Here is a 27261-nt window from a genome sequence, read left to right as displayed (position 1 = left end):
TGTGTGCGTGCGCTCTTGTGCATGTGTGCATGTGTGTGTGTGCTTAGTGGAATGAGCAGCATGGCGAGTGGAAGAGAGCCCAGTGCCTTGGCGTGTTTGTTAAGTGAAACCATTTTTCTTTATATTGCAACGGCAGCAGCGACGGCGACGGCGACGGCGACGACGACAGTTGGCAGCGCTGCCGCCGTCGCTGCTGCGTACGTTTTGTTATTTCTCGCTTTGGCGCACATAAATTTGAACGTTAATGATTTTTGCTTGCAGTCGCGCATGCGACCAGCAACAACAAAAACAACAATAACAACAGCTGGCCACAAGTGTTGAAAAATGCTCACGCTTGTTGTTGTTTGTTGCTGTTGTTTGTTGTTGGTGCTGCGCTTGTGGTGCTGCTGCTGCTGCTGCTGCTGCTGCTGCTGTTTTGCAGGTGTCGCTTGCCGTCTCACTTTTTAGCATGGACACAAACCCACCAATGCCAAGCAAAGCTGCGAAACTTTTTGTTGTTGTTAGTCGCACACACACACACGCATACATATGGGGGTACGCAATTATTAAACAAATGCCACAAAACGAGCGTCGCTGTCGCCGTCGCCATCGCCATCGCCATCGTCGTCGTCGTCGTCGTCGTCGTCGTTTGTTGTCAACGTCGCGTCGTCTGCGGTCGCTGCCGTTTTGCCATTTTCATTTAGACGTCAACTTTGAAGCGTCGTCGCACGCCTCTGCTCCATCTCACTCTATCTCGTTCTCTCGCTCTCTTTCTCCTGCCGTCTATTGCACGCTCTCGCTATCTCTCTCTCACTCTCTCTCGATCTCACTCGCTCCCATTCTGTTGTTGCTTTCCGCGTAAATCAGCGCTGCGAAGCTGTGAGCGTAATTTTAATTCGAATCAATTTGTTTGTCGCCGCCGCGGCCGCCGCACAGTGGGTCGCCGAGTCTCACAGCAGCCAAAGGACTCGACGCGAGCGTCCTTATCGTTACGCCTGTCGTAGTGACGCGCGTGAGTGTATGTGTGTGTGTGTGTGTGTGTGATGCAACAGTTGCCACCTGCCCCCCACACAAATGGATCAACTGCTCAAGCAGCTGGCAGCCGCTGCGCAGGCGCACTCCCAGCCCCCGCTGCACCGCCTGCCCCACTTCGATGGCGTGCATCCACATCCACAGCCACATCCGCATCATCCACCACATCCGCATCCGCATGCCGCCTCCGCTTTGCAGCTGTATGCGGCCGCAGCCGGCTGGGCGCCATTTCTGGCCATGAATCAGCTGAGTGGCTCCAATGCTAGCGACTCGAGCTATCCAGGCTGCCAGGCTGCGACAAGTGGCAGCGCCTCCGTGCACATGCTGCGCCACATGGCGCTGCTGCAGCGGGCAAATGCGGCCGCCACGAAGCTGCAGCAGCTCCAGGAGCAGCAGCGGGAGGAGGACGAGCAGCAGCAGCAGGAGCAGGAACTGGATGTGGAGGTGACAGCAATGGAGCCAACATCACGCAATTTGATGCAAACGGAGGCCAATGAGGGTAAGTGAACCAATGGCTGTTCGCATTCGTAAATGTTTTAGTTGCGCCCCTGTCTCTACCGGGATTTGGTTTATATAGCTCTATAGTTTCGGAGATTTTTGATTTTCCCCTTTCTTCAATTGTTTCTTAACAGATCTATTAATTAATATTATGTTTATTGACTGAAGTCGAGCTCAGTGCTTACGTAATACTCCTCAATGATTTCTCTTTAATGGCTTTCGAAAACGTCTTACAGGCTGCGCTACGCATATTTATTTATAATTATAATTGCAATTTTATTATCCTTGTAACTTGCTTGCTATCTTCTACATTTTTGTTTTGTATGCTTTTAACAAACGTTTAACTGACTCGTCTGTTATTTTTTTCTTTGTATGGCCTTCGTAAACGTTTTACCGGCTGCTCCACTCAGCTGTACAATTGCAAAAACTATTACAGATATATATTTCGGATTATAAAATGGTTATTTCTTATTGAGCAGTAGTATTCTCTTTCTGCTTTCCATATTTATGCTTTGTATGGTCTTCGTAAACGTTTTACTGGCTGATCCATACAATTACAGACATCATTGATCGTCATAAATGATCAATTTGCAAACATTTCTAAAGGAAGTTATTTTTTTCCGCATTTGCACTGTGAATGGCATTCGTAAACGTTTTACTGGCAGCTGAAGTCCACTGTATAATTTTCATAATTATCGCAATCATGTCACAATTGGACTCCCCTTGATTCTGCTTGCTGTCTAATTTGCAAAGGTGCTCTCTAATCAGCGGAGAAGCCCTAGCAATGTACATATATATTTTATATATAGTTACACAAGTATTTATTAATTTCGCATCTATGAGAAATTGTAAGCCATGCGCTAATTGAATTATTTCATTGCTGAGTGATTTCAAACAACGCTCCAAAGCAAATTGCTAGCATTGCAATAACAACAACAACAGCAGCCAATGGCAAATCAGCTCACACACACACACACACATGTACACTCACTCATACAGCTGTATGCATAAAGCACATATGTAAATATATATTGTGCACGCTCATTAATTTGTACCAAGCATTTTGGCAGCGCCGCCAACAACGACTGCGACGCCGACAGCGACGCAACGCTGGAAAGCACAAGCCAGAACAACAACAATAACAACAACAACAACAGCGAAATCAAAACAGCAACTGCGAAAAACGAAATCCAGTTTTGTTATTGTTGTTGGCGCCCCGGCGCGCACTTTATTCAATTTACCAATAAAATTTCAATCGCATTGCTCTTTTTAATCAATTCGCTGCGACACGCACACCAACAGCAACAACAACAACAACTATGCATAATTTGTTTGTTGTTATGTTTTTTGATCAATTTTTAATCAACAGCAACATTTTTCGCTGGCGCCGCGACGCCCGCAGCGGCCATTTGTGACAATTTTGGTTGTTGCTTTTTCGCTCTGCGCTCTCCCTCTCTCTCTCTCGCTCTCTTCGCGCCAGCTCGTGTGTGCGAGAGCGGCAGAGAAGTGCCGTTAGTGATGTTGCTGTTGTTGTTGTGCCTAATTAAATTTGGTTGGCTATTTTGTGCGTTTTATTTTTAGCTATGCAAAAATAATTTGGCACTTGCGCGCGGCCGAGCGACTGAGAGGGAGAGAGCGAGACAGGAAGTGCCTCAGTTAAGCCACTGTATGCAGAGCGAGCAGGCAGGCAAGCAAACTAGGCAATGCAAAACGCATGAAATTCAGCGCAATTAAGCATGTGCCATGCGTGAGTGTGTGTGAGTGTGAGTGTGTATGTGTGCTGAATGATGTTGTGCATGAAATTGAAGATGTTTTGAGAATATGCTATGTGGGAAAGTTGATTGATTAAGGAATTTCCAATGGACTCTTAGCTATTATCTTATCAATTCAGCTCATAATAATGGGAGTATTGTAATATTATTGAGACTGAAAGGGCAGATTTACCTATAAAAGTCAGAAAGTCATTCCATATAATATAACACATATTAATTATAACACAATATTAAGTATTAAGACTTCAGTCCAGAATTAAGTTTAGTCAATACTAAAACTAAAACCAATTACCTACTGAGTAGTCAGCTTGTTCAGCTCCGATTAAGCAAACGTATCTCAACTCTCTGGCTGTTGACAAACATTCGGTAAACAAGAGAATTTCTTGATGTGGGAAAGAAATGCAACTCATTAGATATGCATAAGGGCAGCTGTGTGGCAGTGCAGTACGGACAGGTGAATGCATGCCTTTGTTTTCCATTCGCTCTGCCAGTTCAATTGCCACAATGCCAAAAATTTCAGATGCGAGTCTCGAGTCCTGTCATTAGAGGCGACTGCACTGCCCATTGCTCATGGGGCAACGCCCACGCATACATATTCAGTTATTGTTGCTCATGTTGCTGTTGTTGTTTTCTTTTTGAGCCGCCTCTTGAATTCGAGGCGCTGCTGTTGGATAAACGGGCCAAGTAAAGTGAAGCAGTTCGTCTCATCCTACTTGGACGGGAAATTAGCTGCCATTAGTCATTTTTATTGTTTTCGGTCGCGGCCCCGACAACAACAACAACAACAACTGCTACTACTACAATGGCTTAAGGAAAAACTTGGCATGGCCCAAATTGGGCAACAAACAATTTGTATTAACAATTTTTCCATTTCGGTACGCGGTCCGTGGTCCGTGGTCCGAAGTGAAATGTCTTAATTATTTTGGGAGCTAACCGCCTCCTGCCCGACAATCCGAGAATCCGACAAGCCCAACAAACATACAATTTTCGTTTACGACATTTTAATTAAGTTTTTCGTTGGGTTTTCCCTTCTTCTCCTCCTTCTCCGCCGCTTCACTTCACTCTGACCTTCTCCTCTCTCTCTCTCTCTCTCTCACTCACTCTTACTCTTTCTCTTGTGGAAATTGAGCAAATTAATAAGAACGCCATTGGCACGCCCCGTAAAACGCCAGAGTTGCCCTATCCAATGCTCTCTATTAGCTGTTGCTGCTCCGACTTCTACTGCTGCTGCTGCTGCTGCTGCTGCTGATCATCATCAGCAGTGATCATCAGTGATGAATGAATTGAGCTGATCTCCTACTGCTCATTAGCCTCGCCGACCGCGAGCGCGTCTAGTAATTGCCATCATTTCTATGGGGCCTACCTAGGCCCTAGATTAATTGAAGTGGAGCTCGAACTGGAGCTGGAGCTGGAGCTACAGCCGTAACTGGAGTCGGGGCCAGAAATGAGAAGCTGCTGAGTTGCGAGTTAGTCAATTGGTTGAATGTTTCTAAAAATCAAAATAAAAAGAAAACTGGCAAATGTGGATGATTCCTAAGACGAATCGAAGATACGCTTACAGCTCATTAGAAACTGGGAACTGAACTGGATCCCCTTCTTTGGAATGACTTCTTTGTGTCTTCTTTGCGGCTTATCCTTATCCTATACTTTGCTCATCGTCTTTGCTTTGCTTGTTTGCCGCTCATTGTTTAGGTATATTTTAGTTCCATTTTGTGCTTTATCCTTAAACGCTAACATGCTTCAGAGTTAGCTTGAATTTCACTTTGTCCTTTAGCCTTAAACGTTCCCATCAATACCTTGATTATTTCATGCTTTACAGTTTTCTTGAATTCTTTTCGCTCTTGATTCTTAAACGTGTTTTACTGAAAACTCTATTAGATATTGCTCATTTCATACTCAAAGCATTGACCTATTGTCCTCCTTGAGTAAAATTCCTGAATGAAAGCGCTTCATAGACTTCTTAAATTTCCTATTTCTATTTGTAACTCGCATCGCATTCGTAAACGTTTGCTCAAGTCAATTACCATTTATCATGAGGAGGTTTAAAAGGTATTTTCAAGCTGCAAGCGACTGTTTGGTCTACCCTTTCCGTAGAGTATTTGATGGAAACCCAAAAACAAGACTGGAAGCCACGCGAAGCCATCAACATCAGCGGCTAATGCGCATTTGTGCGTTTGGTCCGATTTCCACAGTCCACAATAGGCAGTCGGCAGTCCGATTTTCCCCATAATTAATAAAACCGCTGAGCATTGAGAGACGTCATTCGTCTCGTTGGCTAATTGGTCGCTCGTCAGATGCCCAGCGAGACGATGAGCGCCGACGCTCCAAATGAGCTTTTGACGAGCGTTTTGCCTCGGGAAATGATAATTATTTAAGTGACTCTCATTTAAAGCAAGCAAAGAGCTGCCAAAAAAAATAATAGTAATAAAATAAAATAAAATAAAATAAAAACAACAGCAGCAACAAAACATAAACCAAAAAATCAACGAAAGAAAATACTTGAAAGAAAACGGAACGAAACGGCACGAAACGAAACGGAACAGCTGCAAATGGGGCGCCATATTATTTGCATAATTTACGAGGGCGACAACCCTGGCTGGGCCAATAAATTCACTCAATTTGTGTCCGTTCTGGCCAACAGCCAAGCAGCGCAATTTTTGGCAAAGAGCCCCACAGCCCCAGCCCCAGTCCCATCCCAGCTCCAGTCCAGCCCCAGCGACAGCCCCAAACCCTTCTTTAAAGCCGCAACCCAGCCGCCCCCCACTGCGTGGGCGTGTGCTGCTATTTAGCTAATAAAAATCAAAAGGCGTTTTGTTCGCTAAACTTAAATTGAAAACACTTCAGCCAAACAGCAGCAACAACAACAACAACAACAACAATAACAACAACAACCAGAAAAGGATAAACACTTCAAGGGGCGGATTTGGCTTAGGTAAAATAAAGCTCCCAAAAAAGTAAAAAATTTCCCTCTGTCTGTCTGCCTTTGTCAGCGTGTGTGTGTGTGTGTGTGTGTAGGTGTGTGTGTGTGTGTTGCCGTTTAGTACAAAGATGGCGGCTGCAGATAATGAAATTTGCTGAAATAAAAGAAAGAAAAAAAGCAAAATATAACAAAATGTTGGGTGGGGATTGACTGAGGTTGGGGTTGGGGGTGGGGCTTGGAGTCGACTCTAGCTTTTGGTTAACTCTCTTTGTTGTTCTCCTCGTTGTTGCTGTTGTTGTTGTTGTTGTTGTTGGCCATTTACAGTTTTGAGGCGTTATTCTTTTTTCTGTTGCTGCCACGCCCCAACGCCCACTTTAGCAAATGGCCAATAAGTTGGCAGCCAAATTGGCCAGGCCATTCGAGATTAGCCGTTTAGCCAAGAAGTCCCCATTAAGCACGAGAGCACATTGCAAATGAATTCAGTGCCACGCCCCCAGCCCCTCTCGCTTCCTGCATTTGCTGCCTCGCTTGTTGTCAATTTGCATGATTCGTTTTTCATAATTTGTCAAGTGGAAACTCAAGTGGAAAAGGGTGCCTGGTTGCCTAGAAGGACTTGATTTATCTATCTCAAGAATTGTTGTTGTAGTTGAGATTGCTATTAAAATATCATATCTATGTAGATCTAGGAAAGCGATGTGAGATGAACAGATATTTTCTTTCTACTATAAATGCAGCTGATATCAGTGTTATCTATTGATATACTGCGTACAAAATCTGGAACTAAAAGATGAATAGTATTTCAAAATAACTTGGGCTATAGATTCAAATCGGTTTAGAGTTTGTTTCTGGGGTTCCCTACTATTCAATTGAGAGAACAACTCATTTCTTAAATTTTGAAGATAAAGATTTATATTATCTATTCTGCATATTTTATCTTAAATCGGATATCTTGTATCTTCTATCTTTTGCCATATTTCGTATCTTCTAATGTCTTCTATATTCTATCATCGATTACTCATATATCTGGTCCTTTCTATCTATAATCTATACTTTACTTTCTATATTCTATCATCGATCATTCTTCTACCCTTTAGCTTTGCATCCTGTATATTCTATCTGATATACCCTTACTATCTCATCATCTATATATTACTTGCTATCTGATATCGTTAGAGTTATTGCCAAGAATTTTGATTTTAAACAAAATTTAGAAAGTTTTTAGTGCAAATCAAATGAATATCATCATAATAACACCAATGAAAGATTTAGGAAAAGAAGTATATTGTATAACTATTGTCACATATATAGCAACACGTACGTAAATATAATTCAACTATCGAAATCTATCACTACAGGAACAGAATGGAAGCATAAATATAATAAACATGATTTCAATTGATAAATGAAAGATACTTACGTATAGATAGGCAAATCTAAGCGATCACTCATCGCTGATGAATATTAAAACGTGGATATAGAGCGAGCCTCCCCCTGTGCTCTCTAACCACTCAAAGCCCAGAGCTCAGTAGGAAATTCCTTCAGTTGATATAAATACGAAAGAGCAGGCGGAAAAGAAAAGCCGCAGACACGTAGAGTTAAGCGTTTTACCACAAAAACCAACGCCCCTTTCCCTTTTCCTCTCTTCCTTTCTCCCATTTCCTAATTCCCGCTTACTCCATGCCAGCTACTCAAATGTTGTGTCGTCCTTTTTTCTGGTCTGCCCGCGCACACACGTTTCGATTTTATGTTATCTCCATGGGGCTTACCAAGCGATACGCCCCGGCTCAGTCCACCGAACCATCCGAACCACCCGAGCCACCCAACCACCCAGCCACCCAAACCACCCAGAAGCGCTGCACGGCCAACGACATGAAAATTATGTAAAACTTAAGTAAAAGATGAGCTCGTCAAGAATTATGACACCCAAGGGACGAAGATGTGTGCAAAGCGCAACAGTGAATAAAGCAAACAACAACAACAACAACACAAATAACTACACTGTTTAAACAACCCCAAAATAACGCCAAGAGTCAAGAGAGGAAAGGGCATGCAGGAACATCGAATACCCTATGAAAATCCTAATGAAGCCAACTTTGAGTAGCGAGTGGGGAAAAATAGTTTTGAGTGAGGCATAAGAAGAGACTGAGTACCGAATAAGGCATAGAGAGTAACGAGCAAGTAATAGGAAATGAATGACGAGTAAAGATTAAGGAACGAATTAATCAACGAATAAAGAGTATCGAATAAGAAGTAGCGAGTGCCGAGTAAAGAATAACGAGTGCAAAATATGTAATAATGGGTAGGCGGAAGTAAATAACGAGAGAGGAGCAATGAATACCAAACCAATAGTAAAGAATCACGTATAGAGATTCATTAGATTCGGCGAATGAGTATAAAGCAAAGTAACAAATAAAACAAAGTAACGAGTAAGAGAATGCCGAAGAACAGAAACAGATAGCTACTGACCAATAACAACGAGTAACAGGAAAAAGAACAGTAACGAGTGATCAGAAATGAGTCTCACGTGTTTCTGCAATCTCAACAATAAATATATACGATAAAAATGTAAGGAATGCCAAATAATTAAATTGTATTAAAAAGCGAGAATTAACGAGTGACGAGTGAAAAATGTGAGTGAAATGAAAAGGACGTAAGCGAAGAAACGAAACGTTTTCTGAGTGAAGAGTAAGCAATGAAACGAGTAACGAGATACCAGTAAGAAGTAACGAGTGAACAGTAACGATTACCGAAAGTGTAGCGATTACGAAAGCATCAACTCAGGGAGCGCCTCTAAGAACGACTAGCCAAGGGAAGTGCTGAGTGAAGAGCGACGATTAATGGACTCAAACTAATAGTTGTATGACTAAGCGGTATACCTGATATGGTTGATTTTCGTACCAAGTATTAAGCTTCTGCTATGCGGCCGAGTTCAAGCGAAACGTCCTCAGGCCCCGCATAAAACCCTCCGCAAACGCAAGAAGCAGCGCAAACATAAAAAGGCAGAAATCAAATCTAAACTAAAACTACATCATGAGGCATTTAAGTGGCATGCCCACACACACACACACAGATAGAGGGATGGGCAGAGGGGCAGAATAAGAGAGAGCGAGAGAGCACTTTCTGGCTGTGCTTCCACCCACAGGAGGACGTTTGCTGGGCGCTCGTAAATGCCTCATGTGCGTTTATATTGAAACAGATTGCTCCACCAGCCGCTGGAGCTATCCCTGCTCCCTGCGCCTTGCTTCTTGCTCCTTGCTAGCTCGTCCTGTCGCTCGTGCTGTGTCCTCTGCGAAATTGTTGCGGTTTGCAATTTGCTGCAAATGACACTTGTTGTGAGCACCCGCGCTGTCTCTCGGTCTCTCGGTCTCTCTGTCTCTCGGTCTCTCTGTCTGTCTCCCAGCTGTGCCTCCTGTCCTGTGATGCGTCCTTAGCCTTGCTCCTGGCAGCCATGTTGGCCTCTTCTACATGGCTGCCCGCTTCATGCGTGCGTGCGTGCGTGCGAAGGCGACGCATTGACTGCGACGCGCATCAACCACCAAAAGGCAGCCAGCCCGGCAGCCCGGCAGCCAGGCAGCCAGGCAGGACACACGCACCACCCCCGCAACAGCCCCATTGCCTTGCCCCTTCCCTCTTGCTCTTAGCCAGCAATTGGCCAAGCAACTGCCAGCCCCCCTCCCCGCCCCATCTCCACTCTGCGCTCTGCTCTGCTCGAACCGCTCGACACTTTGGGGCTAATACAATTTATACACTTGGCTTGGCGTCGTTTCGGTTTGGCTCACTGCCACGCCTGGCGAATGTGGTCCGAGTCGGGAGTCCTGTGCCAGGACATGCCACAGTCAGTGGTAGAGCCAGCAGCAGCAGCACTGGACGCAGAGACGGTGGCAGAGGCAAAGGCGGGCCACGTTTGTCAGCCAGTTTTACGGTTGGATCAATGTTTATGCCGTTACACACAGACACACGCACACAATCACAGCGCGGCATTTATCCTTGTTACACGAAACACACACACACACACACTCTGACAGTGCTTGCCACGCACACACCCAGCCACAACAACAACAACAACAAGAACTTTGGAGCTGCCTGCTCGTTGGCTTTTGGCGACGTTTGTAAATTGGAAAATTTTTGCCTTGCATGTATGTATGTTTGTGTGTGTGTGTGTGTGTGTGGGTGTTGTGTATGTGCTGGCAACTTGACTTGCCCTGCCTTGCCTTCTTGTTGTTGTTGTTGTTGTTGTAAGTACATATTTCTTGTATCCATCGCCTGGCTCGTTCCGCTCGTTGAGCCCCCGCCGCGTCTCCATCGCCTGCAATTGCCTTCGCTTGCCTCGTTGTATCTAATAAACCTTAAATGAAGGCAATATTGTGGGGTTGTTTTGGGTTAATATTGAAACGATAAAATTGAATTGAGCCCTATGCCACAACACAGGCAGGAAAAACAACAACAACAACAGACGTCCCTGAAAGTTTTTTGCTTGCTTTGTTTCATTTTTTTTTTTTTTTTTGTCTGAACTTTTGTTGGATTTTTGTGAGTTGTAATGACACTTTTAGCTGACTTTGTAGCCATTTTGCTAGCTATCTCTATCACTATCAGTCGCACTCTCTCTCTCTCACTCTCACCCACTCTTCAGCTCTTTGATTTGGTATTGAAAATGTTGTTGCTTGTCCTCGTTTGGCTGCGTGCGGTTTTTAATCAATTTTTCCCAAAAAGAAAAAACATTTTTGCCATAACTTTTTCTATTTCAGCTCTCTCGATATACTCTGTGTGTGTGTGTGTGTATAGGTATACATTAGCAATATGCGTGTGCTCTGTGACATCTGTGTATAAGGCCAAATATCGGAAATTATGTGCTATAGATTTTTATCGGACATTAAAAAAGATCATTTATTTTTCAATTCGAAACTTATGCATCTACACATCTATAATCTTGGTTAACTGATTATCGATAACTTTGAATGATAAGTGTAAAATATATGAAAAATAATAGCTCCAAAGAAAAAAGTCCTTTGAGTTCCTATTCCTATAAAAGCAAAAGTTATAGACATCTCATCAAATTGATCGATAAGCATTTCCTATGATCGATAAACACCAAAACATTCCTTTTGTTTCATCAGGCTACCAGTAACTGAACTATTTAAATTTAAATTTAAATTAAAATTTAAGCTTTTTGGTCTTGGGTGGTCAATGCAAGAATACATTCCAAATTCCCGCTTTCTAGCTCTTGAGCATACCAGAAAATATATTTCTAGATTTCCCACATCCCTAGTGGGAGGATCGGAAGAATTTTAACACTTTATAATTTGTGGGTATACACGAATATGTATTCCCAATTTGAGCAAAGCTCCAAAATGAGTATACAATATAGGTAGATTGTAGAATGAACTGGGAAGCCTTTCGGCAGCTGCAAATGATGTGACCAAAATGGGTAATATATCAGAATTGAATGGTTAATGGACACAGTTTACTGAGTTGCATACATTCTTGAGGGTACATCAATAAAGCAGCTCTAGAAGCCTTGACAGAATCTAACAATGCTGCGTATCATCTTTGTCCACGGATTGCGGATTGATGGGCAACTCCCAGTACTTATGCATAATATTTTAATCATACAAATTGAGGACTTCGATAATAAAGGCAAGGCCAAAGCTGAAGGCATTCTTCATGAAGGTAAATATTGTCAAAGGATAGCGTGAACATTGACTGCCTAGTTAGAAGAACAAGATAATCTATATAGAACTTGTAAGACAGATAAGAGAGTCAAAAGTCATACAAATTTAACAGTGCGCTCAGCATTTTATGATATAGTGACGTCACACTGTTAACACAGCATAGTATATGGTATAGTATATGGTATAGTATATGGTATAGTATATGGTATCTATATGCCTTTAGACATATAAATTGTTATATGAGAAATTTGTACGCACATGACACTAGCTCAACTCGAACGGACTACATATAACTATAAACATCTAGTTATAGTCCATTTAATGCACACATACATATATAATCGCATACACACACACACGCACACATACATATACACACATATATAACAGAGATATGCATCGTTCATTCATTCGGTTTTTTCTTCAATTTCATTTTATTATTTAGTGGCGCTTTTAGCACACTTTGCGCCTTGGTGTCTGCAATGCTTTTGCATCTGCCGCCGTTTGGGGCAAGTTGTTTCGTTGTTTCTGACTCAATGCGAAACAAATTTGCGTGCATGCAAAAGGTAATTCAAATGCCGACGGCATTTTATTGGCCAAAACGGAAGAGCGTGTTGTTGCTGTTGTTGCTGTTGTTGCTGTTGTTGTTGTTGTTGTTGCTGCTGGCGTTGTTGCCGCTGTTGCTGAGGCAGTGGCTGTTACGTTTTTTTTATTAATTGAAAAGTTAATTAAAGGTGATAAAAATTATACATGCCACCGATTTTCGCGCTGCAGGCGTTCGCCAGCGACAGCAGCGCAGCAGCAGCAGCAACAACAACAACAACAACTACAAGCATGAACAAGTCAGCTAAAACAAAAAGAAGGAAAAACACGTTTCAATTACATACACATACATGCATGCGTACATGTGTATGTGTGTGTGCATGCATGTATGCATATTTAATGCTCAATAAAAACCTTTGATGCTCTTCTTAAACATGTATACATATGTATGTACACACACACTCTCACACACACACGCACATAGCGCTTATAGATTCAAATATGCCTCCCCGTTTTATCAATTTTAAATACAGGCTCTGCTTTACGCACCGCAAGTTACCAAAGCAGAGCGCTTTCCGTTTGGCTCTCTCTCTCTCGCTCTCTCTGTCGCTCTCTCACACCCGCTGCAGAGCGGACGCGTCACAGTCGCAGTCGCAGTCGGCGTGCGACGTCGCCATAGTTTCGTGCTAAAAGCAGAGAGCGTAGGGACGTGCGGGCGAGCAAGTGGGCGGCAAGTGGGCGGCAAGTGTGCTAGTGCGAGCGAGATAGCGCACGTGTGCAGCTTGGCAAGTTAATTAAATCCTCATGTATTAATCACGGCACCTACCATCATCGGACGGCCGCAGTCGCTGCCGACAACGTCGCCGCCTCTGCCTCTGCCTCTGCCACTGCCTCTGCTGCTACACCGTCATGATGCTCTATTAATCGCCATCGCCGCAAACAAACTCATCCTGGCGCGCCTCTCTCTTGCTCTCGCTCTCTCTCTCTTCAGACGTCGACGTTGCTGCCCGCTGCCCGTGCAGCGCTTTGCATCGTCTCCTTCTCCCCCTTCCATTCGCTGGAATTGAAGCTCGAGTCTCAGTTTCGGTTTCAGTCTCTGCGCTTGCGTGATTCTGATGGCAAATTAATTCCTTGGTAATTTGTTTTGATGTGATGTGCGACTTGAAATTGATTGAGATTGTGTTGCTGTTGTTGTTACTGTTGTTGCTGTTGCTGCTGCTGCTGCTGCTGCTGCTGCTGCTCTGGCTCGGGCCTATAACAAAGGCAACAACAACAACGGCAGCTGAGAATTTATTAAAGCAGCAGCAGAAATCAATTTTTATGCTCAGCTTTATTTTTGCGCTCTGCTTTTCGCTTTGATTTTGCTGTTGTTGTTGTTGTTGTTGTTGTCAATGTTGTTGTTGCTTTTAGCTTTTCGGCTGCCCACTTCACCTCTGCTGCTGCTGTTGTTGCGGCTTAAGCATAAATCATAAGCCATAACCCAGACACACACAAACACACATAACTTTCAATTAATAAACTATTGTCTATATTAATAGATTTCTTGTTGGCCATAAATTTAATTTGTTTGCCCAATTAATTTTATTCATACCTGCATGTGTGTGAAAAAAAATGTGTTTTGATTGGTTTTTGGTGAAATGGTAAGCGCTCACAAGAGTCAGTTCATTTGAACATTGCAAAAACAAAGTTATAAGGAAATTAATTTAAAAACGATTTTTAATTTGAGTTAGTTCATTTGAGTTAGATCAATCATTGCACATGACCGCAGAATAAATTCAGTGAACGAGAACTAAAAACTTAAAGTTACCTTCAATCAGTTCAATTGAACTAGTTATTCTATTCTAACTATGCGTCTGAGTTGGACCAATTTATATATACATATATTCATAATCATATCTAAATTAGTTTATTTGCTATACAGACCTCAGTGACTGCGTTCATTTGAACTAGCTCACACAAATTGTTTACAAATAACCACAATGGAGCATCAATTTGAGCTAGTTCAATTCAATGGATTCTATTAAATTACAAATATATTCTTAAACACCTTGCAGTCCATAAGTGAGTCAGTTCATTAGAACAAGTTCTGTTCATCTGAACAATTATCATGATACTAGTTCATTTCAGTGCCTTACTGATTCTTTTCCGTTTTCCATATATACACACAGGATTTTTTTTTTATTGGTTCCTTTGAATTCGATTTACCTAACGATCCAATCAAATGCACCCACCCACTTAAATTGCATATTTGCCTAAGCATCGCATTTGCATTGCACCTGCAGCTGTTGTTCCTTCAATCCCAACAACACACACACGCACACACACTAGCACACAGATTCAACTTGAGATTCGGTTCCGTTGGCTCCAAGGTACACGCCCACTCGTGCTGGACGTCGTTCGTAATCAAATTAAGTAAATTACAAGCTCTCAAATGTGCAAGACTCGTGTTTTACCCGGCTAATAACTGCCGAAAAGGAAAAGTTCCATATACCAGTTGCACCAACACGATACACCCTCTCCCCTCTGCCTCTCCGCCTATCCTCCTACCCCAAGACTCTTCGATAAGCTAGCAGCCTCGAACCTGAACTGCAAACGGATCGTGCGATCAGTGAAAGGAGGGAACGAACACGGACAAAGCACAACAACAACAAAAAAGAGAAAAACAACAACAACAACAGGAAAACGCTGCCACAACTTAAGAACTCAATTTGAAGCTTTAGTTTGCCATCTCTCTTCAGCAGCAGACGATCGCTGCAGCGCTCTCGCTCTCTCGCAGCGGCCGAGCATCTGTCGTGCGCTGGCTGATCTTTGCCGCGCTTCCTTTCTAAATTGATTTTGAAAACAAAATGATCGTAAATTTTGATCGCCTTTGCAGCCTCTGCAAATTACTGAGCTTTTGCTCCGAAACTGAAACCGGACCCGCCCTGATCATCAGTTGTTGCTGTTGTTGTTGTTGTTGTTAATGTTTTGTTGGTGTGCCTTGGCTTTTATGGGCCTTGATTGAGTTGTCATATTTTATTACCGAAAATTTTAGACAACGCCACAACGACTTTGACTCGCAACCGCATCGAAACGTTTCATTTGCCGTGGCGAATTGGGATCGAGGCGACGCAGATACAGAGACAGAGGCAGAAACAGAGACAGAGACAGAGACGCTGACGTCGGACTGCGACGCTGACTGCGCTCTTGACGCACATACGCTTAACACCTGTGTTCGCCTTGCAGTCAGCCAGTCAATGCATGTGTGTCTGTGTGTGCATGTGTGTGATATTCAGGTGATAATATGCCCGCCATTTTCGTAATGGAAAGTAATTATTGTTTGCGGCAACGAATTACAGTAATCGTCATAAAATGTTTCCCCATGACTGCCTACAGCAAACCAGGCGAGGGAACGCCAACCAACAGCCGGGCAACTGCCCAACACCAAGACCCAACAATCAGCGGCAGTAAACAGCAACAACAAGGCCAGCAACAACAACAAGAACAACAACAAGAGCAACGTGAAACAGCCGCTACGGCAGCAGTTGTCCGCTGTGCCCTGCTATAATCAAGGGAAATAACATTTTCAAGCAGCGTTAAAACTAACATTAATTATGTCCGAAACGAACAAAACGATCAGCGAGAGCCGAGCAGGCGAAAACGGAGAGCACGAAAGCAAACCAAATTGGACGAAGCTTTCAAAGAGAGCCAGCGTGAACGTGAGCGTGAGAGCGCGAGAGAGTGCCAAAATAGGCAATCAGAAATGAGAGCAAGCATTGCCGTTGTTGCTATTGTTGAAGTGAAAGACGTTGGCGCCCCCTGTTGCAAAAATCGAGCAGATAGTGTAACGAATGCCGAGTTCTGCCCAGGCACACACGCAAATGGCAGTAAAATGAAGAAATTGAAAAGAGTCAATGTGCAGCAGCTGAAGATGGACGGCAGCAGCTGAGGCAGAGGCAGAGGCAGCATACGAAACATTGCTCCAGAGTTACGCCCCAGACGCGCAGACGCGCAGGCGCAGCAGTGATGCGGCTGCAGGCGGGCAGCAACAATGTTGGAATCGGTACTGGAACTGGAAGCGGTGGCAGCGACGCCAACGCCTAACGAGCGAGCGAGCGAGCGCGAAAATGCGCAAAAGAGAGCGAGCGAGCGAGCGACGTTAATAAGAAATTAATGTCTTGATCATTTTCGATCGTTATGTAAATCAATCAGGCAAATTATAGCTCAGGGGCTTGCCACAATAATTAGACCCTATTCGTAATGCAGCCGCAACAGCAAGGCAGCCAAAACAAGAGCGAGAGCGAGAGCGAGAGAGAGAGCGGGAGAGCGGGATGGCGTATAAAGGCCCGATAGTCATGGCGTGCAGACGACTCAAACGCAGACGCTGACGCGCCCCTCGAAAGCAGAATGCAAAAAAAAAAGAAAGAAAAAAGGAACGACGAAGAAGAGTAGAGTCGAGTAAAGGAGAAGAGGAAACATTTTTGCTGGCATGCAACGCCTTGATGTCTTCTTCTCGAGCTCGAGCTCGAGCTGGAGCTGAAGCTGGAGCTGGAGCTGGAGCCGACGTCTTCATTAAAACAACAAAACATTTATGCGCCGCTTTGGCATGTCGATGTCGATGTCCAGGTCGATCGCAGGCAGCGATCGCTAGTTTTTTTTTTTCGTTTGCTTGAGAGGTTTTCGTCAAGAGTCCAGCTACAGGCATCCAGCTTCAGCCCTGGCTCTGGCTCTGACTCTGGCTCTGGCTCTGGACTCTGGCAACGTAACAAGATGCGTAAAAATTATTGATTTTCCTTGACTTGATTGTTGTTGGCTATCAAAATTTAATCATAACATGCAACACGAGACCAGCGAGCGACAGACAGACAGAGAGAGAGAGAAAGAGAGGGGGAGAAAGGGGGAGAGGAGAGGAGAACTGGCAACATGTTGCCAAGTTAACCACTTGAATTTTCAATTTTGCATCGCAGCAGCAGCAGCAGCGGCAGCAGCAAGTAATTTGCTGCGTTGACGTGCCTGGCGTGGCAGATGAGCAATGACCCAGCACACGAGCACAGCAGCGTGGGGTAGAGGCAGGGGCAGGGGCAGGCACTGTAGCTCGTCGTGTCGATCAATTCATTTTAATGCAAACAACTCATATAAATTCATGTGCAACTTGGCAGCAGCAGCAGCAGGCGCTGTGCCCGTTCGAGCCTCGACGCCAGATCGACAGATCGGTCGATTGAAGTGGCCTCAATGCGAGGATCCCCACTTATCCGACCCGCTCGCCCGCTAGCCCCAGCTGGCTCTGCTCTGTATCCACTCGGGTCAGTCACTCAGTTGGCCAGGGCTCCTCTCTCCAATTACCGTCGTGGCAAGTGCAAAGAAATTCATTAATTTAAGTGCCACACATTTGTTGCCCACTGTGCGGCTGCCCCCTCGGCCTGTCCTGTCTATCTCTGTCTCTGGCACTCATGGGCTTAGGAAATGGGTGTGTAAACGCAATGCAAATGTAATAGCAACATCTCCTTAACCAGGCCAATTACACGAATGCCATCGATTACCTCAGAGCTCGTCATGTAGAGCAGAGAGACTTACGCGTCCGAGTTCGATTTCGAGTTGAGTGCAAATTTTCGAGGCGAGTGTTACGACTGTGAAACATTTAAGAAACAGCTGAATAGAAGATATGAGTAAATAATTCAAAATGAAATAAAGATGGAAAGAGGACGGGGAAAAGAGAGACTATAAAAAATTAGAGAAAGAGAGAGTGATAGAACAAAAGGAAAAAGACGGATAGAAATACAGAGTGGGAAAGGATACAAAAAGATATAAAATGAAACAGCGAGGTCGAAAGAAGAGAAAGACAGTCGGAGAAATATAAATGGGAGAGAAAGAGAGACATGCACATAAAAAGAAGAGAGAAGCGTGTAAGGAATGAGAAATAGAGAGGAACCCTACGAAACAGGAGAGGGAATTTGAGAGAAATAGAAACGCTTATTGATAGAAAACTGAGAGAGAGATAGGTACAAAGACAAGGAGAAAGAAAGAAAACAGTAGGGAGATATACATACTTTATATAAGAATGTATAGAGTGAGGCAGAAAGAGAGAGAGTGGGAGAGACCAATAAATAGTATTGGAATATATGTTAACCAGATAAGAAGATATACATAAAAGGAGACACACAAAGAAAGATAGGGATAGCATGAGAGAGAATGAAAGAGAGATAGAGAGAAATAGAGGAAAGACAAAATGGAAAAAAGAGACACAACGGAAGCGATTAAACCAGAGGGATTTTGTCAAATAGGTATCTCAGATGATATTTATCTCCCATACGCTAGAATTGAGGTAATCTAGCTAATCCAATAATAACAATAAATACACAAATAATAAGACAGTCTTGATTAGTCTTATTAATAAGAAAATCCCATTTAGATTTGAACAAAGTTTAAAGGAAAGTAAAAATTGATTTTTGATTCTTGATTCAAACTTTATTTATTTATTTTTTTTTTTTTAATATATAAAATATGAAAGGCTTTATTAGATTGACGACTTGCTGGTCTAGTCTATTCGATATCTGTAAGTCTCGAAGATGTGTTCGATTGGAGATACTAACTAGATAATTGTATGGCAAATCGGGGGTTTCTTTCGTATAGATGTTAGCTGCTCACATGTAGTTAAATGCTTTTGACGATTCCGGGACTCTCACGTCTCGAGATTCTCATGGGGCACGCTCGGAGCGTTTAGCGTGCGGCGTGCAACAATTTAACACACTCCAAAGTTAGAGACGGCGCTGTGGACGCTCGAACAATTCATCAAAGTGGAAGAGCAACAAAAACAAGCAGCTAAACGACTTTGACAGCCACTGAAAACTCAGCCAAAGCAAAAGGGGTTACTGAAAAAAAGCAAAACAAAAAAAAACATTAGGAAAATCAAATAGAAAACCCCGTTAACAGGGGCGCGTGGCCTGATTCTGTAGTTTTTTTTTTTTTTTTTCTGGGATGCTGCGCGAGGGTCGCATAATTAGCAGCCCTAATGAAAGGTGTGTGTGTGTGAACTACAATTTGTGTGTGCCTATATATAGTTTTTTTTATTTTTTATTTATTTAACTGTGACTCTAACTCTATTTGACTCTCATTTTTTCTAGTTATTTTCTCCACTTTTTTCAATTTTTTTTTTTTTTTTTTTTTTTTTTGTGAGCAAAAGCAAAAAGTGATGCAAAACAAATCAAATCATGTGACAAGCTTCTAATGAACCTCAAAAGGTGCCACGACCCGCTCAAACGGTGTCTGCCCGCCCAGAGTCTGACATTTGTGTGGCCTATAAATGCTAATGAGGCCTCGTTTTATGCCCGTAGTTTTTTTTTTTTGCATTTTTTTGTTGTTTTTGTTGCTGGAAGTTAATTTTTTATATAGATTTTTATGGTGAGTTTTTGGGTAATTCTTTGTGGGTCGTTTGGCTCTTTGTGGGCGCTGGCACGAGCCCTGGGCCGAGCTCGCAGATTTGATTCGCCCTTGGGCAGCCCCACCCCCCTGAGGCGGGTAGTTTTGCCCGCTCAGCGTTATGGTCACGAGCCTTGTTCTTTTTCCCCCTAGGGTACACACACTCTCTCTTTCTCTCGCTGTCTCTCTGTCTCTTTGGGTGTTTGTCGCTGCATTTTGTTCCACTTGAGTTTGTTTGCTTAACGACCTTTGAAATTAGGCAAAGCTAAGGGGCAATAGGCGTTAGATGGACCCAATGCAGCAGCCCGTAGATTAGACGCTGTCCGCAGAGTCTGACAAAGCGACAACAACAACAGCAACAACAATAACAATTTATACTATTTATATGCAAATTTGCAAGCGCCTCGCAACTGTGCACCATTTGCTGGCCTAATTAAAATAGGGCTAACATTTTTAATTAGGCCAAAATGTGAAGTGAACAGAGACAGACAGACGGATGGGAAGACGGACGGGCGAACAGACAAAACGAATTGTGCATGCATGAAGGCACATTCAAATAATGGGGACAGAAACGAAGATCATTGAATTGGGGTATGAAGAATTTCAAGGGCTTAAGCCCTGACGAAAAGTGAAATACTATTCAATATTTGCATCGGAATAGTTCCTGAAGAAGTTGAGAGTTTCGTGTTAGCCAAGGTTTTTAACTTGAGTATTTTTAATGAAGAAGAATAAGATTTAAGCAAACAGAAGAGATAAACAGACAGTTTATATAGCTACTTCCAGAATCGACGGTATTAACCTTGTTCAATGCTCTTGTTTACACAATAACTTATCTGATTCGTTCTTGCACTGCACTGATTTTCGATACTTGTTATGAGAGTATATGTCTGATTACTGAAATTTTGGAAAGCTATTAAAATTATTAGCAAAACAGAGAAAAAACACTATATGAATTTTTATCCTCTATATCTTTTTATCTTGCGTCAAGTAGGCATAGGCTTAAAATTTCAAGTCTCTAGAACTTGTAAAGTAGTTTTCGGAAAACTTTCCGGAAATATTTTTTTCGATTGACCACGCCCTCAGTGAATATAACCTCACGAAAAATATACGGACAGACGGATGGAAGGGCAGCAAGATGGACATTATTAGCACAGTAAGCAGTATACTCATTTAACTTTCGTGAATGAGTATAATGATAATTGAAACCATCAAGTGGGGCAATTAAAGACATTTCCTGTTTTGGGTATTCCAATAATTATAATATGTAAAATATATACAGATATAGATATTGTCAGTCGAAGTCAAGTAAATTTGGATCACCTAATATCCAAGTGAGAAACCGTTTTCCACATTATAGCAACGATGAGCGAAGATAAATGGTCCATTGGAGCCAGCCTCAGTTCGATTAACCACCAAGGTGAGTGAGAGAGCGCTTTACGATTAGATGTCCAGTGACAGATCAAGCGGAGGGATAAACGGGCCCAGTCAGCTCGAATCAGACCTTCGACCTGATCGACCATATATACTCCACATGAACTGGCACAGCTTTCCCTGTCCGAGTGCTAATCTAAAATTAAATTAAATATTCCTTAAGGCTTCTGTAACTCTTTTCTTGAGAGTTTCCCATAAGGAACTCGCTCTGTACCCTTTGTTGTTCCTCTGCAGCGCTGCTTGATTATTTCACTAACTGATTTGGTAGCTGTCATAATTTTTGTGCTCTTATCAAAATGCTCGTCCATTATCTGATTTATAAGCAGCCCTTTTTCCATCGTCTCCGACACGCCCACTCCCAAACAGAGGCTTGGCTGGGCCACAGTTTGCTATCGATTTGAGTTAATGTATGAAGGCGCCTTGTAGCAAATTAGGGGCATGGACCCCAAGCACAACTATGCCACAACTGAAACTGAGAGAAAGAGAGAGACAGCGAGAGAGCGAGTGAGAGTGAGGGAGAGAGCGTGCTCGAACAAAGTCAGAAAGTCAACAGAAACCATAATTCAGATAATTTTATTTATAACACCCTTGAGGAATTATATTTTATTTACTCTTTCAAGTGTGATGATGAGGCCGCTGAGCCAAGAGCCGAGAGACCCATACGAATGGACAGGCGATACCAAGGACCTGTACCCGCTGTCTGCCTCTCTCCCTCCCCTCTCACCCATCGCACCATTGTGTGTGTGTTTGTATCTATGAAGTCTCTGGGTCCTTTGTTGTGTCAATCGAGGGTTGGAACGGGCCTCGAGACACTCCTTCGATTTGGTAGCAGATGTGTTTATAAATTGTTGAAATCTGTGTGCATTTTAACATATGAATATCACGTAGTGCCAAGAGGGGGGAGTTGAGGCTGAGGCTGTCTCCCTTCTAGTTTGTTCTTCCTCTTGTTTTGCTTTTGGGGTCGGCCGCATCATTGTCATCATTACGTGGAGCTCTCGAATATGCGCATCAAAATGTGAGTTCGATTGGCTTAACTTTTTCTCTAGCACTATCTCTCTCTCTGTCACTCTCTCTGTCTCTTGTTTAGTTTTACTTGTGAATTGTTAAGCGATCTCGCCCCTGCCCCACCATAGCTCTAATTGGTTAGCCAGCAAATTCTGCAATTAAATTTCACTTAAAACTGCAACTAAACACAGGCTTTGCCTTTGGCCACGAAGGAGGCGGCCGGGGCGATTTGGGGCGAACGAATTGGGTTCGCGCTACATGTAATTTACTTCCGCAGCGGCGCTTTAAACATATCCGAGGCACCAGGCCCAAGCAACACCCACCACTTCCTAATTGTGAAAACCAATTTGCGCTGCTATAAATTAGAAAGACAAACGACGGCAGCGGCAACGGCAACGGCAACGGCTCCGACAACAACATTGCCAAATGCAATGCGGCCGTCCGAGTCCGGGGCTAAGAATGGGGGACAGGGGCAGGGAGGCAGGGTCTACCAGCCAACACTCGGGGCCTGACTGGCAATTGGGGGCAGGGACAACTATGGCTGGCTGCTTGAGGGCTGGGCGACCATCCAGCCGGCAGAGCCGTGCCACGCCCACTGGCGTTGCCGGCTGGTTCCTGTGTTCTGTGTTCCTGTGTGCGGTTAGCCGTTAGCATATCTTGGAAATTTACATAAATAGACTTTAATTGTTTGCAATTATAATACGAGCCTAGCGAAATGCATAGACAGCCAAAGAGCCCAAAAGCAGAAGTCCCTCTCTCTCCCTCTCTCTCTCTCTCTCTCTCTCTATCTCTGACTCTATGGATCCATGTGCTGTCTCCCTCTGCCCCTGCCTCTCACCACGCCCACGCGCTTGTCAGTTAATTATGCTCGCTTGTTGGCAGCAGCTCCGTTTGCCGTTTGCGATTTGCGATTCGCGATTTGCAATTGCGATTTACCATTAGCGAATTGCGTTTAGAGCTGAGCGCCTAATGCCAACGACTTATCGACTTTTGCAGTCTCCTCCGTCTCCGCCTCCGCCTCTGCCTCGGCCTCCGCCTCCGCCCAGGATGATGAGACGGCCAGCGAGAGCAGCGCAGCAGCCGCCGCCAATCGTCGACGGAGCCGCACGAACTTCAACACCTGGCAGCTGGAGGAGCTGGAACGGGCCTTTCTCAGCAGCCACTATCCGGACGTGTTTATGCGCGAGGCGCTGGCCATGCGGCTGGATCTGAAGGAGGGACGCATAGCGGTAAGTCACAAAAGCAAAAATATCCATAAACTAAAATCGATAAAGAAATCTAATTATTAAAGTAGAGAATTATTGCTAAAAAAATATAATAATATTGCAATTAATATCTATCGATAAAAATCGATACTAATCAGTACCTCTAATATGTAATGTATCTATGTGGTGTGTACCTATAAAAACAATCGAGTAACAATTCATTCATTTTAACTCTTAACATTTAACATCCATTCAAGAAACATTTTTAAATCAATTACTTATCGATAAGTATACAAAATCAAATCGATAACTTATTAGATGGAGATATAATTTTAATTGATTGATTTAATGATTCTTAAATACTTTGATGAAGCAATGGAAATGGTATTGCTCATTACCTTATTGTTAAGAAATATAATTTTGTCCTCATAATCTCAGTACCTTATCGATAACAAGCTACACTTTCATTAATTCATTTAATTTAATTAATATTTTTCTTTTTTTCTTTTTGCTATCGAACAAGTTATCGGTTTGGTGTAACCCACTCAGTTTATATTTATATATTTTTCGATTTTATTTAAGTTTATATTATAGTTCATTATCCAAGCTATCTCTTCTACATATATTGATATCCATATATTTTTCTTAAGTTTTACCATATATATTTATATTACATGAACACATTCAACTTAGTTGACAAAAGTTGCTTTCGTCCTTTGGTATCGATTTAGTCTATGCGATTAATATATATTTCAGGTTATTTTATAATACCAACTGAACAAAGTCGAATATATATTTTCATTTCGATTTTCCTATGCAATTGACATCAATATTCTCTATTCTATCGACTTTATGTAATTGATCGATGTGTCAATATTTTTGTATTGCTGATTTTACCTGCTTACTGAAAGATCTGAAGCTATGAACTCCATTAATCTATGATTCCAATGAAGTTAGCATCCCTTTGGCATCGATATGCCGTAATTGATCAATATTTCGATATCCACGTACTCTGTGCTCTACAATAGAAATAAAACCAACTCTTATGAGCAATTCCATAATTCTATTTTCCAATGAAATCGTCATCGATAATCCCATTTTTCGGCTCAGGTATTGCTATCGGCATCTAGTTCGATGGCACCTGATTGCAGCGGCATTTGCGTGCTTTTGCTGGGTAAAACAATTTGACTGCAACTGCAACTCAATTACTCAATAAAACCAATTACCCGACTATTTTTATTCATTATAATTCAGTTTATTTCATTTCGAATTGCGTTTCGTGCCGCTCGCTGCTGTTGGAATGATTTCAATTGCATTGCCCAAAGAGTTGACGCTGTCGATGACGACGACGACGACGACGTCGACTGCGATGCCATGGACGTTGCCGTTGCCATTGCCGAGTTGCATGTCAGGCGTGTGATTATCGTCGTCGGTTTCTTGGGCTGGGACATTATTCTATGTCTGCGTCTACGCTTTAGCCAGAAATTGTTTCTTGACATGACATATCAATTTGTCAATGCGAACAAGACGAGGCAAGACTGCGACAGACAGTCGGACAGACAGACAGACAGACAGACAGCGGGACGAGCAGTTGGACAGGTGAGCCAGCTGGCTGATGGGCGGTGCAATTCGACTTGGTTTTGGTTCAGGTTGAGGTTTGGGCGCTCGTTAAAGCGCAGGCAACGTGAGCATCGCATGCAGCTACTCAAAAACAATTTGCTGCACATTAAAAAATGCACAATGCATGCAAATGACTTCAAATTGAAGTGACACACTCGCACACACACACTCGCACACACACACTCGCACACATACAGAGAGACATTCGAACGCCCACTCGAAATGCGTTCGCGTTGCGCTTGAGTCGCTCCTCAAACTGCCCCCAATTAGGGACGCCATTTTGTTTACGATTCGCCGTCTAACCCCATGCATAACGAACGAGCGCATATCGAAGCTGAAACCGAAACCGAAACTGAACCTGAGAATAATATAACTAAATTACGATAACGACTTTATAATAATAATATTCATTATTATTGCTATCGCTCAGCCACTCGGCTGATGCGAACTCATCAATTGTTCGCCAATTGCGAAAGGCGAGGATATTTAGTACTCTGCTTACCATTGGCAGCATGTACTCATTAATGAGCTCATCATCATGATTATTGTTATATTAATATAATTGTACAACTCTAGAGGTTTATGGACTATAATCAACTCTACATATATCTATATGCATTGTACTCTATATAATCTACATATTTTGTTTTTAATCTCTTTCAATAAGCTGAGCTTAAATGATTACGTAACCATGACTTATCCCAGTCTCTCGCTTCGTTTATCCCTCTGTTTCTCTGTGTGGGGTAATCTGTCGATTTGTAAGATCTCTTCATAAGATTTCTGACAGATCTGAAATGGAATTACCATTTATGCTATAAGTATATACCACTACAATATATAAGTATTTATGAATATTTTTTTAATATTGAAATAATTACTCGTGGATACCCTCGACTTATAAACTGATATCATTTTCTCAACAACCACACTAGACGCGTGGAAAATCAGGGAAAAAAACTATGTCAACCAAGGGATCTTCCAAGATGGACCAGTTAAGCTACTGTAGCTTGTTCCTGAGTCCTTTATCAAAGAAGATTCAACTGTTTAGACCGTGAAGGAGTATTATGCAGTCAGTAGCACCCAACTGAAAGAGTCTTATTTGTTATATATGTATATATGAATATATACGTATGACTTTTACTATGAGCTTCTGGGAGAAAATGTTGAATATTTGCATCGTCTGTCTTTCGTCCTTCAGGTCCTTTAGCCTAGCCTAAGCTGTAGTTCGTATGCCCTAAGACAATCCTTTGATTTGATATATATCTCTCATTTCTGCTGCAGGTGTGGTTCCAGAACCGGCGCGCCAAGTGGCGCAAGAAGGAGCACACGAAGAAGGGTCCTGGACGGCCGGCGCACAATGCCCAGCCGCAGAGCTGCAGCGGTGCGCCGATTCCACTGCAGGAGCTGCGAGCCAGGGAGCGGTAAGTGGATGGCACAGCGGAGCAACAGTTGCCCCCATAACTGATCCCAATCCTCTCGAGCAGGGCGCAGCGCAGCAAGCGCATAGCCAAGGCGATCGAGCGGCAGGCGCGCAAGCTGCGCCTCAAAGGGCTCGAGGTCAACGTGGAGCAGCTGCGCGCCGACTATCTGGCGACGCACCAGCTAGAGTCCAGCGACATGGAGCTGCAGCAGGAGCTGGAGCGAGGGGAGCAGCTGGACGATGAGCTGGCCATCGATGTGGTGGGCGGCGACAGCTTGGACAATTGCAACCAAAGAGGCTGCCCGGACGACAGCTGCGACAGCAGCCCTGTGATAAAACTGGAGCCACTGGAGCCACCGATACCACTGGAGCCACCGAGTCTGACGGCGCTGCCCGAGCAGCCGCCGCTGCAGAAGCAGCAGAAGCCGCAGTACAACTCATCCTTCAGCATCGAGTCGCTGCTGGGCACATAGCACGCGTCCCAGCCAAACTAATTGCAGCACAAAACATTTATTTTTTATACATCAATTTTTTTTGTTTAGCTCTAGGAATACCCAATAGGAGTGCAGAACGAGGGGTGTATTGAAGTTGTGCAAATATATATGTATGCGTTGAGAAGGCTAAAACTGAAATCGAATAGCGTTTCAATCCATGTAGACGTTGGGTATGTTAGCTTAAGGTATGTGTATGTTGGTAATATTACAGGGTATACTGATTGAAAACGAATCGAACTAAATAAACTGATAACTGAATTCCAGTATTATTCGAACTA

General features: G+C 43.2%; 1 protein-coding gene across 1 annotated transcript; it reads left to right on the top strand.

The window, feature by feature from the left end:
• Window positions 1-240: 240 nt before the first annotated feature.
• OdsH (Ods-site homeobox) lies at window positions 241-27261 on the top strand. The gene is made up of 4 exons (XM_018014500.2): window positions 241-1510; window positions 23241-23473; window positions 26351-26490; window positions 26554-27261. Exons 1-4 carry the CDS (start codon window positions 1054-1056, stop codon window positions 26960-26962), a joined length of 1239 nt encoding a protein of 412 aa, XP_017869989.1. The 5' UTR covers window positions 241-1053; the 3' UTR covers window positions 26963-27261.

This window comes from Drosophila arizonae, chromosome X (assembly GCF_054131065.1).
Source record: "Drosophila arizonae isolate 15081-1271.41 chromosome X, UAZ_ARI_1.0, whole genome shotgun sequence".
In the NCBI taxonomy this organism is placed as follows: Eukaryota; Metazoa; Arthropoda; class Insecta; order Diptera; family Drosophilidae; genus Drosophila; species Drosophila arizonae.
This window is presented reverse-complemented; position numbering and strand designations above follow the sequence as displayed.

Excerpts from the sequence above, each read along its gene's own strand:
- OdsH (XM_018014500.2), top strand. The coding sequence starts at position 1,054 with ATGGATCAACTGCTCAAGCAGCTGGCAGCCGCTGCGCAGGCGCACTCC. Across the intron at positions 1,511-23,240 it reads GCAAACGGAGGCCAATGAGG|TCTCCTCCGTCTCCGCCTCC; the intron begins GTAAGTGAACCA and ends CGACTTTTGCAG. Across the intron at positions 23,474-26,350 it reads TGAAGGAGGGACGCATAGCG|GTGTGGTTCCAGAACCGGCG; the intron begins GTAAGTCACAAA and ends TTTCTGCTGCAG.